Genomic DNA, 13,485 nt, shown 5'->3' on the forward strand with positions numbered 1-13,485 from the left:
CAGATCCTCCTTGAAAGACGACAGTGTCAAATCTTTCTTGGGTTATTGAGCAGGGGCATAACACAGGCCCCCCGCAGCCCCTGCACTGCGGGAGGTGGGGCCGAAATGCAGGGGACCCCCTCAGCACAGTACTTAGGCCTTGGAACTCCGGATTAAATCCAGAGCGGGGGCTCCTCCGTGTACCTTGCAGGGGGCCCCCTCAGATTTTGTTACGCCACTGTGATTGAGAGAAGATGGCTCAATCAATCAATCAATCACATCTTTATTTAGTTACAGAAATATAATCGCAAAAAACATGTATACATCAGGTGCACAGTAGAAAGATTAAAATATCATTGAGTTACAAACCCGCACCACAGGTTTATGAAAAGATACAACTGCAAATCAAATGTCCTTATCAGACAGCAAATGTAAAAAAGCAGTGACACAGCCAATAGGTTTTGCCTATGCAAGATCTATTGGCTATGCCGATTTATTTTAGACATATTGCACATCAGCATGGGCAGGTGTATAACATGGATAAAAAAAGGTATGACAAAATATATGGCTCATTTCCTCTGGATGTCTGGAGGATAATGGCTTGCCTTAGCGTCTGTTTGGACGGTTCAGATGCCCTATTACATACTAATGACTTATAGGTAGTTTTACCCCCATGCCTATTAACTAGTAGGGTCTTTTAGGTTCTGTCAATACCAATTGTGAGAATGTACTTTTAAAGACAGGCTGCAAGGCAGGACTACATTTAAAGGACAGCAGACACACAACAGTTCTTGTACACCATAGGTCTTTCTCTAAAAGATTTGCAGATGAAGTTGGACTCATGAGGAAAAATTGTTGATCAGTAATGGGATACATGGTTGTAGAGACGGGATTGGTGATATAGTGAAGGAACCCAGGTATTAGAAAGGCCAACTGTATAATCAACATGTACTATAGAAGTAAGAAAGATAATTCAGAGATTTAAAAAGCAGAACAGCTAACATCTTTGTCAATAAGGAAGGAGGTGGGCGTTCCAGCAATTACACTTCGCACATGGTCCTTCTTAGTCTACTTAGTTCAAAGTCTTTAAAGCCCTGTCAGCTCCTCTAAGGCTGTTTTAAAAGGTGGTGTATCAATTTTGAAAAATGAGTGATTTACGTTATTCTGGTCATTGGTGTGGGTTGGAGGGGGAAGTTGGGGTAGTCCTGTTTTCATTGCCCTAGTTGTTTACAACTAAAACAACAAGAGCAACTGTGTCCTTCCCTTTCCCTACCATCAGCAGTTGGTTCTTGTCCACCCTGATTATTTTGCCTTCCCATTCCTCCCCGTCCCCCTCCTCTAGTGGTTCATTAAAATGATAGCATTTGTAAAAACATCAGTTTGGGTTCATTTGAATCCTTTTTAGGTCTCGCCTGACCCAGCGCATGCGCTGGTCTGGTGAGACTTATTGAGAGGGCTCCAAAAAGTGCTACCAGGCCAGCCTAGAGCTACAGTGCATGTGCGCGGTCGCCGCGCTTTCCCGTGATTGCTTTCACTTTCGCGGCCGCTTTGATGTTTGATCGTGATCGCGATCGTGGCCGCTTTGCATAGCCAATAGGTCTCGCTTTTGGGACCTTATAAGTATTTAGTTATGCAACTGTTGCATGGATAAACACTTATAAGGTCCCAAAGGCGAGACCTATTGGCTATGCCAATGCTTGTTTGCTTTCTTGCACTGCCACACAATGAATTGCAATGAAAACAATTCTCTTAGCTTGCCATCCAATACAGATAGTACAGAGTTGCTTCTGTACTTTGGGCAGTAATCCCTGAAGAAATGTAGCAACTGCAGCTTCCAGCACCTTCTATGTAGCTTGTACAGTACCACAATAAAATTCATTTTTTTTTTAAATAAATGTTTTATTGCCATTACATGTCACTATTAAGCAGATTCATTTAAAGAATAAGGACATAAAAAAAATACCATATATCATAGATTCATAAAGTGCATAAGAAAGATAACCAACAGAGTAAGGGAATAAATAGTTAAAAGCATAAAGATTCACGATTCATTCGGCATTCATATGATCTAACATTAACCTCCAAATCCTTAAACCCAATATACGTCTCCGTGGCCCTTTAAGAGAATATAAACTATGCTCGAGATTAAAGATGGCATAAAATCTTGCTCTCCACCTCTCAAAAGATGTAACCAGGACGAGGCTATGCAGAGTCGGGCCACAGCCAGCAGTAGCCATTAATATCAAATACCTTCCTTGCTGCGTAACCTGGGTAGTCACCAACCCCTCCACCAGGCCCAGTAACATCGCTGTGGGTGTAATTGTAATTTCTGCACCAATTAAATCAGTTAAGAAAACCTCCATTCCCCCGAGAAATTGACTTAATTTAGACCCCCCCCCCCCATTTAAACATTTTTGCCGGAGTATAATAAAGGTTAAACATGGTTTTTAAATGCTTTGCCTTCAAATTAGACGAAATCAAGATCTTCTCTGCCATCTCAATTGATTCCTGCAAAATGTCCCCGCCTCGGCACAGTGTAATAGTCAATGTAAGATTTTGAGCCTCCAAATCATCCTTATGAGTTTCAACAAAACCATCATATAGGCTGCCAATCCTATCTCCCCGTCGAATTGCCTCGATCAAAGCATTTTTAGCTACTGCGACCTGATTCAGCTTTCTCTGCAAAAAACCCCGGATCTGAAAAACTTAAAGAAATCTCTTTTGCGGAGAACCATACAGAGAATGGGAGAACATAATCTTTATTGTAAAAAGCTCCTACTGTCATTATCCCCTTTTGTCTCCATCGCGCCATAATACAATTCAATTGCATCTTTCAAGTGATTAGGGTATTTGGGAGGAGCTACACCCTCATATTTTGTACAATTCCTGATTTTATTCCAGTAGTAGCATAGCCGAGTTCAATTACTCTTTTTAATCAAAGAAGCTTCACTTGGTACAATACGGCATAACAGCTGATTTACATCAGCCCAATTACGTTTAAGACTCAAATACTGTCTGCAGCACTTCGAGTACTTTCTGGGTATCATCCAGGTTATTGAGGAATTGTCTTTTTATATTTACTAGGCCAGCAGTGTCCCAGGCGACATGAATGGTGCCTCTCTCCACTGTCCCAGGGCTGCCATTCTCTCTTGAGGGGAGGAAAGCATTTATAGATTGGAAAGGGTCATCCTGGGAGTTATCGCTGTCTACGTCACTATGTCAGATTTCGGGCGTTTCTTTCATGCTCTCTTTCTCTCTGTACACCTTAGACTAGCCCAGATTATATTCAAGTGCATTGACCCACCACTACGATGTTGGGCATAAGAATAGTAGGGAATTTCGTGTGCGTCACACTCACCTGCACTTCAAATGCAGGTACCCACTCGAATGGCTATGCTGCTGCCACTGCTCCTTTCCCGAGCACCACAGCTGGTTCAGCCCCAGCATCACTCACCAGCATGGGAGCATTCAAAAAATCCAATATGTCCCCCTTCTTTCCTTCTGCTATTTCTATTTTATCGGGTGCTATTTAGTCAACTAAACAAGGAAGAGGCAAAACAGGAGGAACACAGGCCTTAACCCAGTCCCTCAAATGGGTACTTCGTTACCCCAAATTTGAGACTTCTACATGTTTGTTGGCCTCCTCATGCCAATTCAGAAAAAAAAACATATTGGTTTGCATCTGTTTTGCTTTTGGGTTCCTTTAATATTTTTCCAAGTTGTTCAAGTGCTCCATATTAGAGATATCTTCATATGTAAATGACGTCTTCTCATCCTTATTAGCAAGTCTGATCCACTGTTATACATACCTGCACTGACTGCACGTTACATTCCAGGAGCGTGAGTCTCTTTTGCTGGTTTTTTTCTTGTTTCAACTTTTCTGTCCCATCCTCCTAACCACACCTTCATGGAAAACCAGTAATGTATCTGACAGCCTTGTGCTGCAGCTCAAAACATGGAGGGATGAGGTAGAAGAAAAGTGAGGTTGGAGTGGGTGTGACTAATAGCACGTTTTATGTCTGTTTCTCATTGAAGGAGATTGGAAAGTTCTTGATTGGCTGTTGAGCCGCCTGCCTTTGAAAGTCTCTGACCACAGCCTTTCGACACTGGCAGAGGTTCATTGCAGTGGAATCAGAATCCCTCTTTCACTCGCACATTCATCTACTAGACTCTGTGCTGTTATTATAGGTTATGTTGTTATGAGTATTTGTAAAGCACACTATCTACCTGCGACAGTATCCTGGCAGGTGTGTATGCTTAACCCTGCATAGGATAGGTTGGTTAATTGAAAAGGCAGGTTTTCAGATTCTTGCAGAATTCAAGAGAAGAGGAGGTTCTGATGTGGGGTGGGAGATCATTCCAAACTTTAGGGTCAATGTAAGAGAACCCCCAACCACCTGATATGAATCTGTGTATCTGGGGGTATGTGTGAGGAGTCCTCTGGAGCGAGGTGTCTGGGTAATTGGTGGGAGGGGAAGCAACTGCTCAGGGAAGTAAGACCTAAAATCTGTGGTGCCTTGAATGTGTGAGTGAGGTGTTTTAAATGAGCGTGTTTGTGTATCCAGAGCCAGTGGAGATCCCTGAGGTATAGCATGATGTGAGTTCTGTGTGAGAGGTTGAGGACGAGTCTGGCTGTTGAGTTCAGGTTTGATTTTTCTGGTGATGTGCTTGGGGATCCCGGCAAAGAGGTTATTCTAATAGTCCAACCTGTGGGTGACTAAGGTATGAGTAATGGTTTTTCTGGTGTTGCTTGGAAGCCAGTTGATGATCTTCCTCAGCATCTTCAGAGTTCACAACAAGCATTGCATCTGCACAGCCTGAAGGAAGGCTTTGTGCATATGAAGGTTGTTCTGCACGACGCTGTCCGAAAATGAACTACAGGTCTCAGACCCTTTCTACTCTTGCAGTGTTTGGAAATGAAGGCGACCATCTTGGATAATGAAGTATAACTTCCCTCAGGTTTCACATTGTCCTTGATGGACAATTATGCTTTGATGTTGCTGCAGCCAGGCCCCTTGCATCATGGATTGTGAACAGAGTTTTTAATAAAAATATTTTCTGCTTGCGAAACTGCTGAAAAACCTTCTGGTTTTCAGAGAAGTAATATGGATATCCAGTCAAATGGAAAATTAACTTTGAAGTGTTATTTGAACTGATGTTTAGTGGACTTTTGACTGTCACATTGTTTCCAAACTTGAATTAGTTAGTGAATTGACAGATGGAATTCAATCACCAAGCATCGGTGATTATGATTTATATATGTGATGAGCATTTAAAGTATAACTGATATTAAGGTGATGATGCATATGTTTTAAGATTTGAAATCATGGTCAGTTAATGAATGTGAATTATTTTTTCAGTTGCATCACAGAAAAGTCAGAACTTAAAGCAAATCCATAGCAGAAAGTGCATATGTATGAAGCTGAAGGTAGTTGTCTTTCTATTAGGAAGGGAAGTTAATGCATTTCCTTTTTATTACTTATGTTTTGCTACGTTTCAGTTTCAGGAAAATCAGCTTCATATCAGGTCCTCAGAGACTTGGTTTCACAGAAATAACTTCAAGGTACATGGCTGTCACTGTGTGAGTTAGATGCTAAACATTCATAATAAAATATTAAGGATCTCCTACTTACTTTTAGATACCATTTTCAACCTGCAAACGTCTGCGCCCAGCAGAGCAACTAGATAGAAGAATGATATCCAGCGTCTCTGTTTTCTCTCTTATTTCGTTCCCCTTTCCCCTCTTCCACTATCACATATCATTCTGTGTGTTGCCAGTAGTGGTTGCAGTCATGGTCAGATCATTCTGTATTTCTGTGTTTCACCCATAAACACCTCTTCAGAGTACTAGGCCTTTCATATCTTCATCAACAATATCAATCAGTATGCCCACTAAAAGTATTGGAACCAATTCTAAAACAAGCATTTGCAATGCATCGGTCTCGCCTTTGGGACCTCTTAAGTGTTTAGACAGAGCTATTGGCACTGCTAATGTGTTTAAGTTATGGTTGAGACAAAAATATCAAGCATCTGCAGGATACTAATTTTCAGTCGTATACTCTCTCGTAAGAGTCATCTCCTCAACGAAACAATTAAAACTAGGGACATTTTGGGTGAAAATGAAGAATGTATGCACAAATCAGAGGGAAGAAAAAGCTAAGGAAGAAATACCACGCAAAGGCCACCTAAACAAACACCATCTTCCTACAATGTATACTGTAGGTGTTGTGGAATATAAACTTGCAGACATTAAGCAGGATAAAAGATGTTGCAACCAGGAAACTTTGAGGAATTCAATTCAGAAAACTCCAAGTGCCTTTCTGCTCAGCTAACCCGAGACCAGCGAGGATGTCCCAAATCACTCCTACCTGTCGCAACTCTGCCTGATCGCCCTGTTTGCTCCTACTGACTGTTCACTCTGCCTGCTTCTGCTGAACAGTCACTCTGCCTGCTCCTACTGACTGCACTCTGCCTGCTCCTACTAACTGTTCACCCCGCCTGCTCCTACTAACTGCTCACTTTGCCTGCTCCTACTGACTGTTAACACAGCCTGTTACTGCTGGCATTTCATTTTGGCTGCTCCTCTCGACTGCTTGCTCTGCCTGATCGTCTCGTTTGCTCCTACTGACTGCTCACTCCGCCTGCTTCTGCTGACCAGTCACTCTGTCTGCTCCGGTTGACTGTTCGCCCTGCCTGATCAGTCCCCCTCCTCCAACTAACAGTTCACTCTGCCTGCGCCTAATAGACAGCTGCTAATGACCACTCACTCTTTCTGCTACAACTGACTGCTCACACTGCCTTCTCACACTGCAGTGACTGCTCGCTCCGCCTACTGCTGTGGAGTGCTTACTACTCCGCACACTACCAGGTCCTACTGACTACTCACGCTCCCTACTAACTGCTCTTACTGTCCTAACTCACTGCCAGCTCACGCTGCCTCCTCACGCATACTGTGCCTTGTGCTCCCTACTACATAACAACGAGCTGCTCATACGTTCCACTCACTCTGACTACACACTGAATTCTGACTGCTCCGGCTGGCTGCTTAGACTGCACGCTCATGCCCAGCACCAGTCTTAATTGGCTACTGCGCACCCCTACTGACTGTCGCCAGCTATTAAAGTACTGCCTGCTTGTACTCACTGTCCTGCTCCTAAAACCTGATCCATACACCACTGACTGCTCCAATTGTATGATCAATCCTGAACGTCCTGCTCTGACTGACAGCTCCGTTTGAATGTGCATCTTCACTGTTCATACTGCCTGCTTCCTCCGGTGAGCACTGCCTGCTCCTGCAGCTGGCGTGCTGCTTGCTCTGGGAGTGAGAGAAGCTAGCACTCCAACTCGCTTATTTCAACTGATTTGGTGAATTTTCCTGGGCAGTGTTTGCAGGAGCACTACAATTTTACATACATCAAACGAGCGCACTGAATGATGATGCTCATTAGCAGGGAACTACAGAAGAGGCACACAGAAAATAAATAAACAGCAATTTTTATAGCCAGTATGATACCCGTTAATTAAATTGCTTTGTTTAAACACACTGCACACAGCTTTCAGTCGGCCGTCAATAAAAAACGGGACATGAGTTAAATCTCCTGAAATCATTCAGAACTGCTGGTGAAAAGCAGGGACTGTCCCGGCAAATTCAGGGCGGCTGGATGACCATATGTATGATTCAACTCAGAACAGGCATCGGGATCTGGGCTACTTACTACCCGGTTGCCCTAATGCATTACAAACAGCACAAGCGCATGCAGGAAATACTCAGGGCACCGGGGATCCTTATTACGTGCATCCGATTACGTTACAACAAACTAAGGTGAAGCACTATCAATCATGCAGATACATGCATCTATCAAGAAAACCAGTTTAAAAAAACAAGATTTAAGCAAGCCAAACACCAAAGGTACCGGGGGCACAGGGCATACTTACCATCCACATACAGACGTTTACCCCACAGTCGAGATCGACAATAGAACCATACAACAAGCGTGAGACAATGAACAGTTCAACGGCATAGAAAAAGGACAAGGGAGTCCTCGATGTAGTCAATGGAAACCGGCAGACATGTTGATATGGGAACGCCTCCTATACGTGGTTCGATTCGAAAAAATATTGCATTTTCCTAAAAGGCATCGATAACGCGATGGCTGTTAAAATTAAACAATTTAGTTTTAAAAGTAAGTTGCAGGGGTTTACATGTAGGTGATAATTTAATTTTGAATTCAAACGTGTTTGAAAAAAATACAACATCATTAGAATTAGAAAAAAACGTTTTTACTTAAATTGGAAACTATTTAATTCCAAGTGGACAGAGGTTCGGTGGTGCTTTCATTTATGTTGTTTTGGCGATATTCTCTTTCACTCCCATTAAACAAAGTGAGCGGATTTGGTCCAACGGCTAGATTGCCGACTTTGGTGCTGGAGACCCCGGTTCGAGCCTCGGGGTCGCATCCACATTCTGTGATTTTGGGCAAATCACTTTATCTCCTCGTGCCTGAATGTGTCCTTGTGTAATGCAATCGGTGCTCATGTAAAGCACTTCAATATCCGGGGCAAGTTCGCGCTATATAAATCTATAAAAGTCATCTGTTTCCTGGAGTGAAAACATGCCGATGCGGTTTGATGGGTATGCGCGCACAGGCAGGGGGAGCGCTTACAGACATGGAGCTAAAAACAACAAAACACCGGCCAGGAAGAGAGCACGTCATCACGTGCGCACTATTGTGATCAGGCCGGGTGCCAGAAGAAAGTGCGCAAGTGAAGGGGCCAGTAGCCTTGGAAGGTTACTAATGACGACATAATCGTCATGAGGAGGGACTAGCAATCCTTAAACAAATCGGAAAGCAGCATTTACTGACCTAATCCAATGAAAAAGATGGGCGGCGAGTGGGCGGAGCTTCCACGAAGCTTCCCCACTAAAGTGTATACTGCATGTCTCGGAGAGACAGTGCAAGCACTGTCTAGGCGAGACCTAAAAAGACTAAATCCAAAAGATCATGAAGTTTGTGAAAGTGTATTTAAACACGATAACTCTTTATGGCTAACTCTGTGTGAGGCTATTTCTGATGCATTGTGTTAATGTTTGTCTCGCTTTAATAATAATGACACTATGCTCGCAAATGTGTCACGGTTTTCATATAAAAACATAATACAATTAAGCTAAGACAGCAGCCTAATTGTTTCTAGTGGTGGTGGATGTAACTCACATTTACAACGTTCAATCCGTTCACTCAGAGTAACTAGCTGAATCCTTCTGTTAGAAAACAGCATCTTTTTTCCAACCTAACTAGATATGACCCTGTTGGACCTGTCTCATTCTGCAGGATCATGCTCAAACGTTTTGTCTTCCTCCTCCTATTTCTTTGTAATTAGTTTTTGTTGGTGTTAGGACTCTGTGCCCTTCTAACTAGTGCTAACGTGCTTATGCTCTCTCTTTGAAACATGTTAGATTGGCTTATACCCAATTGGCATATTTAATTTATTTGTAAGTCCCTAGTAAAGTAATATACCATATACCCAGGGCATGTAAATTAAATTCTACCAGTGGGCCTGCAGCACTTCTTGTGCCACCCACTGAAGTAGCCCTCCAAAACATGTCCCAAGCCTGCCATTGTAGCCTTAATGCTGTGACACACTGCCATGTCGATTTGGCTTTTAAACCCCGTTGCCAAGCCTTAAGCTCACATTTTTTCACATATACATCACCCCGAAGGTAGGCCCTTCCACGGCCCATAGGGCAGGGTGCTGCATAATTAAAAGGTTGGACATCTACTTTTAAGTTTTACATGTCCTAGTAGTGAAATACTCCTAAAATAGTTTTTCACTACTGTAGACCTACCCCTTCCCAATAGGATAACATTTGGGTTTCCTTTTTTCATTTAATAAGCGTCATTTCCAATTGAAGCAGGTAGATATATCATGTTTGACACCAATGAAATTGTAATGATAAGCCCTCTTTAATGGTAAAATCTGATTTTTGATTAAAATTTTGAAAATTCCACTTTAAGAAAGTTGGCATTTACCTGCCCTCAACTGTTTTGGGTCACGTGACTAGGTGTAGATGACAGTTAGACTTTGAGAATTCCTCCCAGACAATCACACAATAAAAGGATTAAGTATGCCTTAATGAGCCACCTACTGGTAGGATGGGAGAAGGGACTGAACATAGCCCCACTTATACCTGGAGAGGCTGTGCCTGTCTACACACAAAGGGGCTAACAACCCTGCATTGTCATTGCAGCTAGGTTGGAGCCAGGGCAGGGAAGTCAGGAAATGCAATGCACTCCAATGTACCTTTCCAGAAGCTTCTCCCACCCTCCAGAGAAGGGCACTAGGGTATAAAAATAGGACCTTCAGACCTACTTTTCAGTTCATTTCTGGACCTGCTACTATGACCTGCTGCTGTGACCTGCTGTGCACTCTACCAGGCTGCTGCTGTACCTGGAAGGACTGGTTTGGTGCCTGGAGCGTGCCTTCAACCCTCAGAGGCCAGTCCTGATGTTGAGCCCTGCACCTTTACCTGCACCCATGACTACCAGAAGTGACTCCAAATGCTAGTTTGATGGCCTCCTGTTCAGAGCCACAGGGACATAAAAGGCACATACGATCTTGAACCTGTATCTGGACCCGGCCTGAGTGAGTCATGAACCTCCAAGTTGTGTCCTGCCAGTCTTTGACCCTTGGTTGTGGTGCTAAAGGTGCCCAGATAGCCAATTTCCAAAACTGAAGACTTGGACAAAATTTGGCCAAAACTTTCTCTGAGAACTAGAAGGAGACTGAGAAAAATCTGCTTCCCTATCCGTCTGAGGTGCATCAGCGGTTGGATTGACTTCGCGACTTCTCCTGCAGCGTTCTTTTCCGCAACAGCAAATCCTTTTCAGCAGTCCTTCGCCAAAGGGGTATCCAACCTCGTGGGACTGTCTTCAGCTAGGAGCCCCCTGGCTCGTCTGGCTGCAGATTTACTACTTCCATTTTGGTGACTAAGCTGGAAGGTAAAAATCATCACCGTAGCTTTGTTCCATGGCCATCCGATGATGTCACTCCTTCCTCTGACAATCCTGCAGCCTTGCCCCACTGATCTTCTACCTTCTCAGACATTTTTCTTTAAGATTTACTTTAAGTCCGAAGGTATGCGCTGACCGGGCCAATCCATTTCTTGTATCTGAACCAGCCTCCATCGCGGTCGGCCTTCACTTTTGACTTTGAGCTGGCCTCGCGCAACTAGAGGTCCGCGGGTGTCGCTTTGATCTTTTAAGCGCATGAATACACTAAAAACTTTTAAAATTCATACCTCTGGTTCTGCGGATTGAATTTTTCTCATTTTGGTGTGAAATTATTTAAGGAACATTTACTCTATTTTTATAAATTGGTTTGAGATTCTTCTTGTATTGTATTGCTTGTGTGCTGCATAAATACTTTACACATTGCCTCTAAGTTAAGCCTGACTGCTTTTGTGCTAACCTACCCAGGGTTAGACGCAGGTTAATTTAGTGACTTTTTGTGGTTCACCCTGCATGGGATTGCGGCTGTTGCTTGACTAGGGCTCACACCCCAGTCAACCACCAACCCAATTTCTCACAGACCCATTTTTCAATAATATAAACATCTTGTATAATATTCGATTTTGGTGAGGCAATTAAACAGCATTTGTCATTTGAAAGTACAGTATTAAATACATTCTGCCTTGCAATTTGTTAATAAAGCAAGAAATCCATTATAAACTGTTTACATACGAAGAAAGTACCCAATGGGAAGGTACATTCATCTAGCCTAAGAATGCTAGTTAGTGTTTTAATAAACAATGAAGAGAATACGTAATTTACCAATGGAAATATAAATTTGCGTTCCTCAATTTCTAATACCATTAAATTTCTCTGTTAATTGAACAACCCTCAATCCGTAAAACATTTTTGAAAAGAGAAATGATTCAGTGAATAAGCTATGTGATTGTGTATTTCTGTAATTGGAGATGATTCAAATTTATATACAGTGACTAAAATATACCCTGGGGGTCTTCTTTACAAGCCCTTCGCGTCGCCAGTATGTCACATATTCCCATAATAAAAGCGATGCACCGGTGGTGCAACGGGCTTGAAATTAAGCCCCTGAGTCTCTCATACTGAAAGCTTGCTTAGAATCCATACCATAAGTTTTAAATATTATCAAATTGTTGATGATGAATATATCACGTTACTCCGCTAACAATCACTCCGCATACCGTCATCACGAAATCCTTATAACGCAAATTCTATCACCCCGCAATTTATAATAACACAAACTTTTACCACGACTATACTTTTACCACGCATGCCATTACAATGCAAAGGCATGCGTGGTAAAGGTATACTCCTAGTAAAAGTTTTACAGGTAAGTGAGAGTACACTAACACTACCCTACACTACACAAACAATACCCTACACTCCACTAACACTACCCTAAACCCTAAAACACTACCCTACACTACACAAACACTACCCTAAACTACACCAACACCACAACCCTAAATCCTAAAACACTATCCTAAACCCTAAAACACTACCCTACACTACACATACACATACACTACCCTACACTATACTACACTAACACTACCCTAAACCACTACCCTACACTACACAACCACTACCCTACACTACACAAATACAACCCTACACTACACAAACACTACCCTAACCCCTAAAAAAATTAACGCCCACCCCATTCCCATTCCCCATTCCGCCTTACCTCTCTCTCCTCGTTGTTTTTCTCGCCTTCTGCTTCCTGCATCATGTCGTCTTTCTGTGAGGGGCGGTGCACGTTGATGTGAGGAAACAGAAAGGCCTGTTTCCTCACAATGATGTGGATCGTCCAAAATCTTTTTTTTTTTTACTCCGCATGTGCATTTACCATACATACCTTTACAACGATTTGAGTTGTAAAGGCATGCGTTTTAAATGCACATGCGGAATAAAAAAATGCGGAGTAATGGTATGCGGGGTAAGTGCACTATGCGGAGAAAATGTATGCGGGGTCAAAGTCCGCGTTGTAAAAAAATCGTTGTAAACAATATTTACCTTGATGATTCAGCCGGTGACCTGCTCTCACCCCCGTAGCTCCGGTCTGCCTGTGCTGTGCCTCTGCCAGGCTGGTAGGGGTTCGAGCCGAGGTTGCCTCCTGTGACTCTCCTCCTTTTTTTCCTTCTCCACTTTGCACACCGATTGCCTGTTGTCCTTAGCCTTGCTTGTTACCCCCTTTTCCAGCACCTTTTATCGCTGGTTGCACCTCTTTTCTTTTATTGTAATCACTGTGCCCCACTGTTTTTTCTTATTGTAATTACTGTGCCCCTCTGTTTATACAATGATTTTTGTGCCCCACTGCTCCTTTGTGCCGTTTCTACCCGTCTTTTTTTCCCGCTCGTTTTCCACGCTACCCCCTCCCGCCGCTGCTGCCCCCACAGCCCCTTCCCTCTGCCGTCCTCTCTCCCGCTTCCCAGCTGTGCCTTCTTCCCACCTCCCCCATATA

At 43.1% G+C, this 13,485-nt stretch overlaps 1 protein-coding gene across 1 annotated transcript in view; it reads right to left on the reverse strand.

Moving 5' to 3' along the window:
• CD83 (CD83 molecule) overlaps positions 1 to 12,753 on the reverse strand; it is a 290,744-nt gene extending 277,991 nt beyond the window's left edge. Inside the window, exon 1 of the mRNA XM_085607099.1 lies at positions 12,709 to 12,753. Coding sequence (XP_085463225.1) covers positions 12,709 to 12,753 — 45 coding nt within the window. The remainder of the gene's footprint in view (positions 1 to 12,708) is intronic.
• Between the last annotated feature and the right edge of the window lie 732 nt (positions 12,754 to 13,485).

Source organism: Triturus cristatus, chromosome 5_2 (assembly GCF_964204655.1).
Source record: "Triturus cristatus chromosome 5_2, aTriCri1.1, whole genome shotgun sequence".
NCBI lineage: Eukaryota > Metazoa > Chordata > Amphibia > Caudata > Salamandridae > Triturus > Triturus cristatus.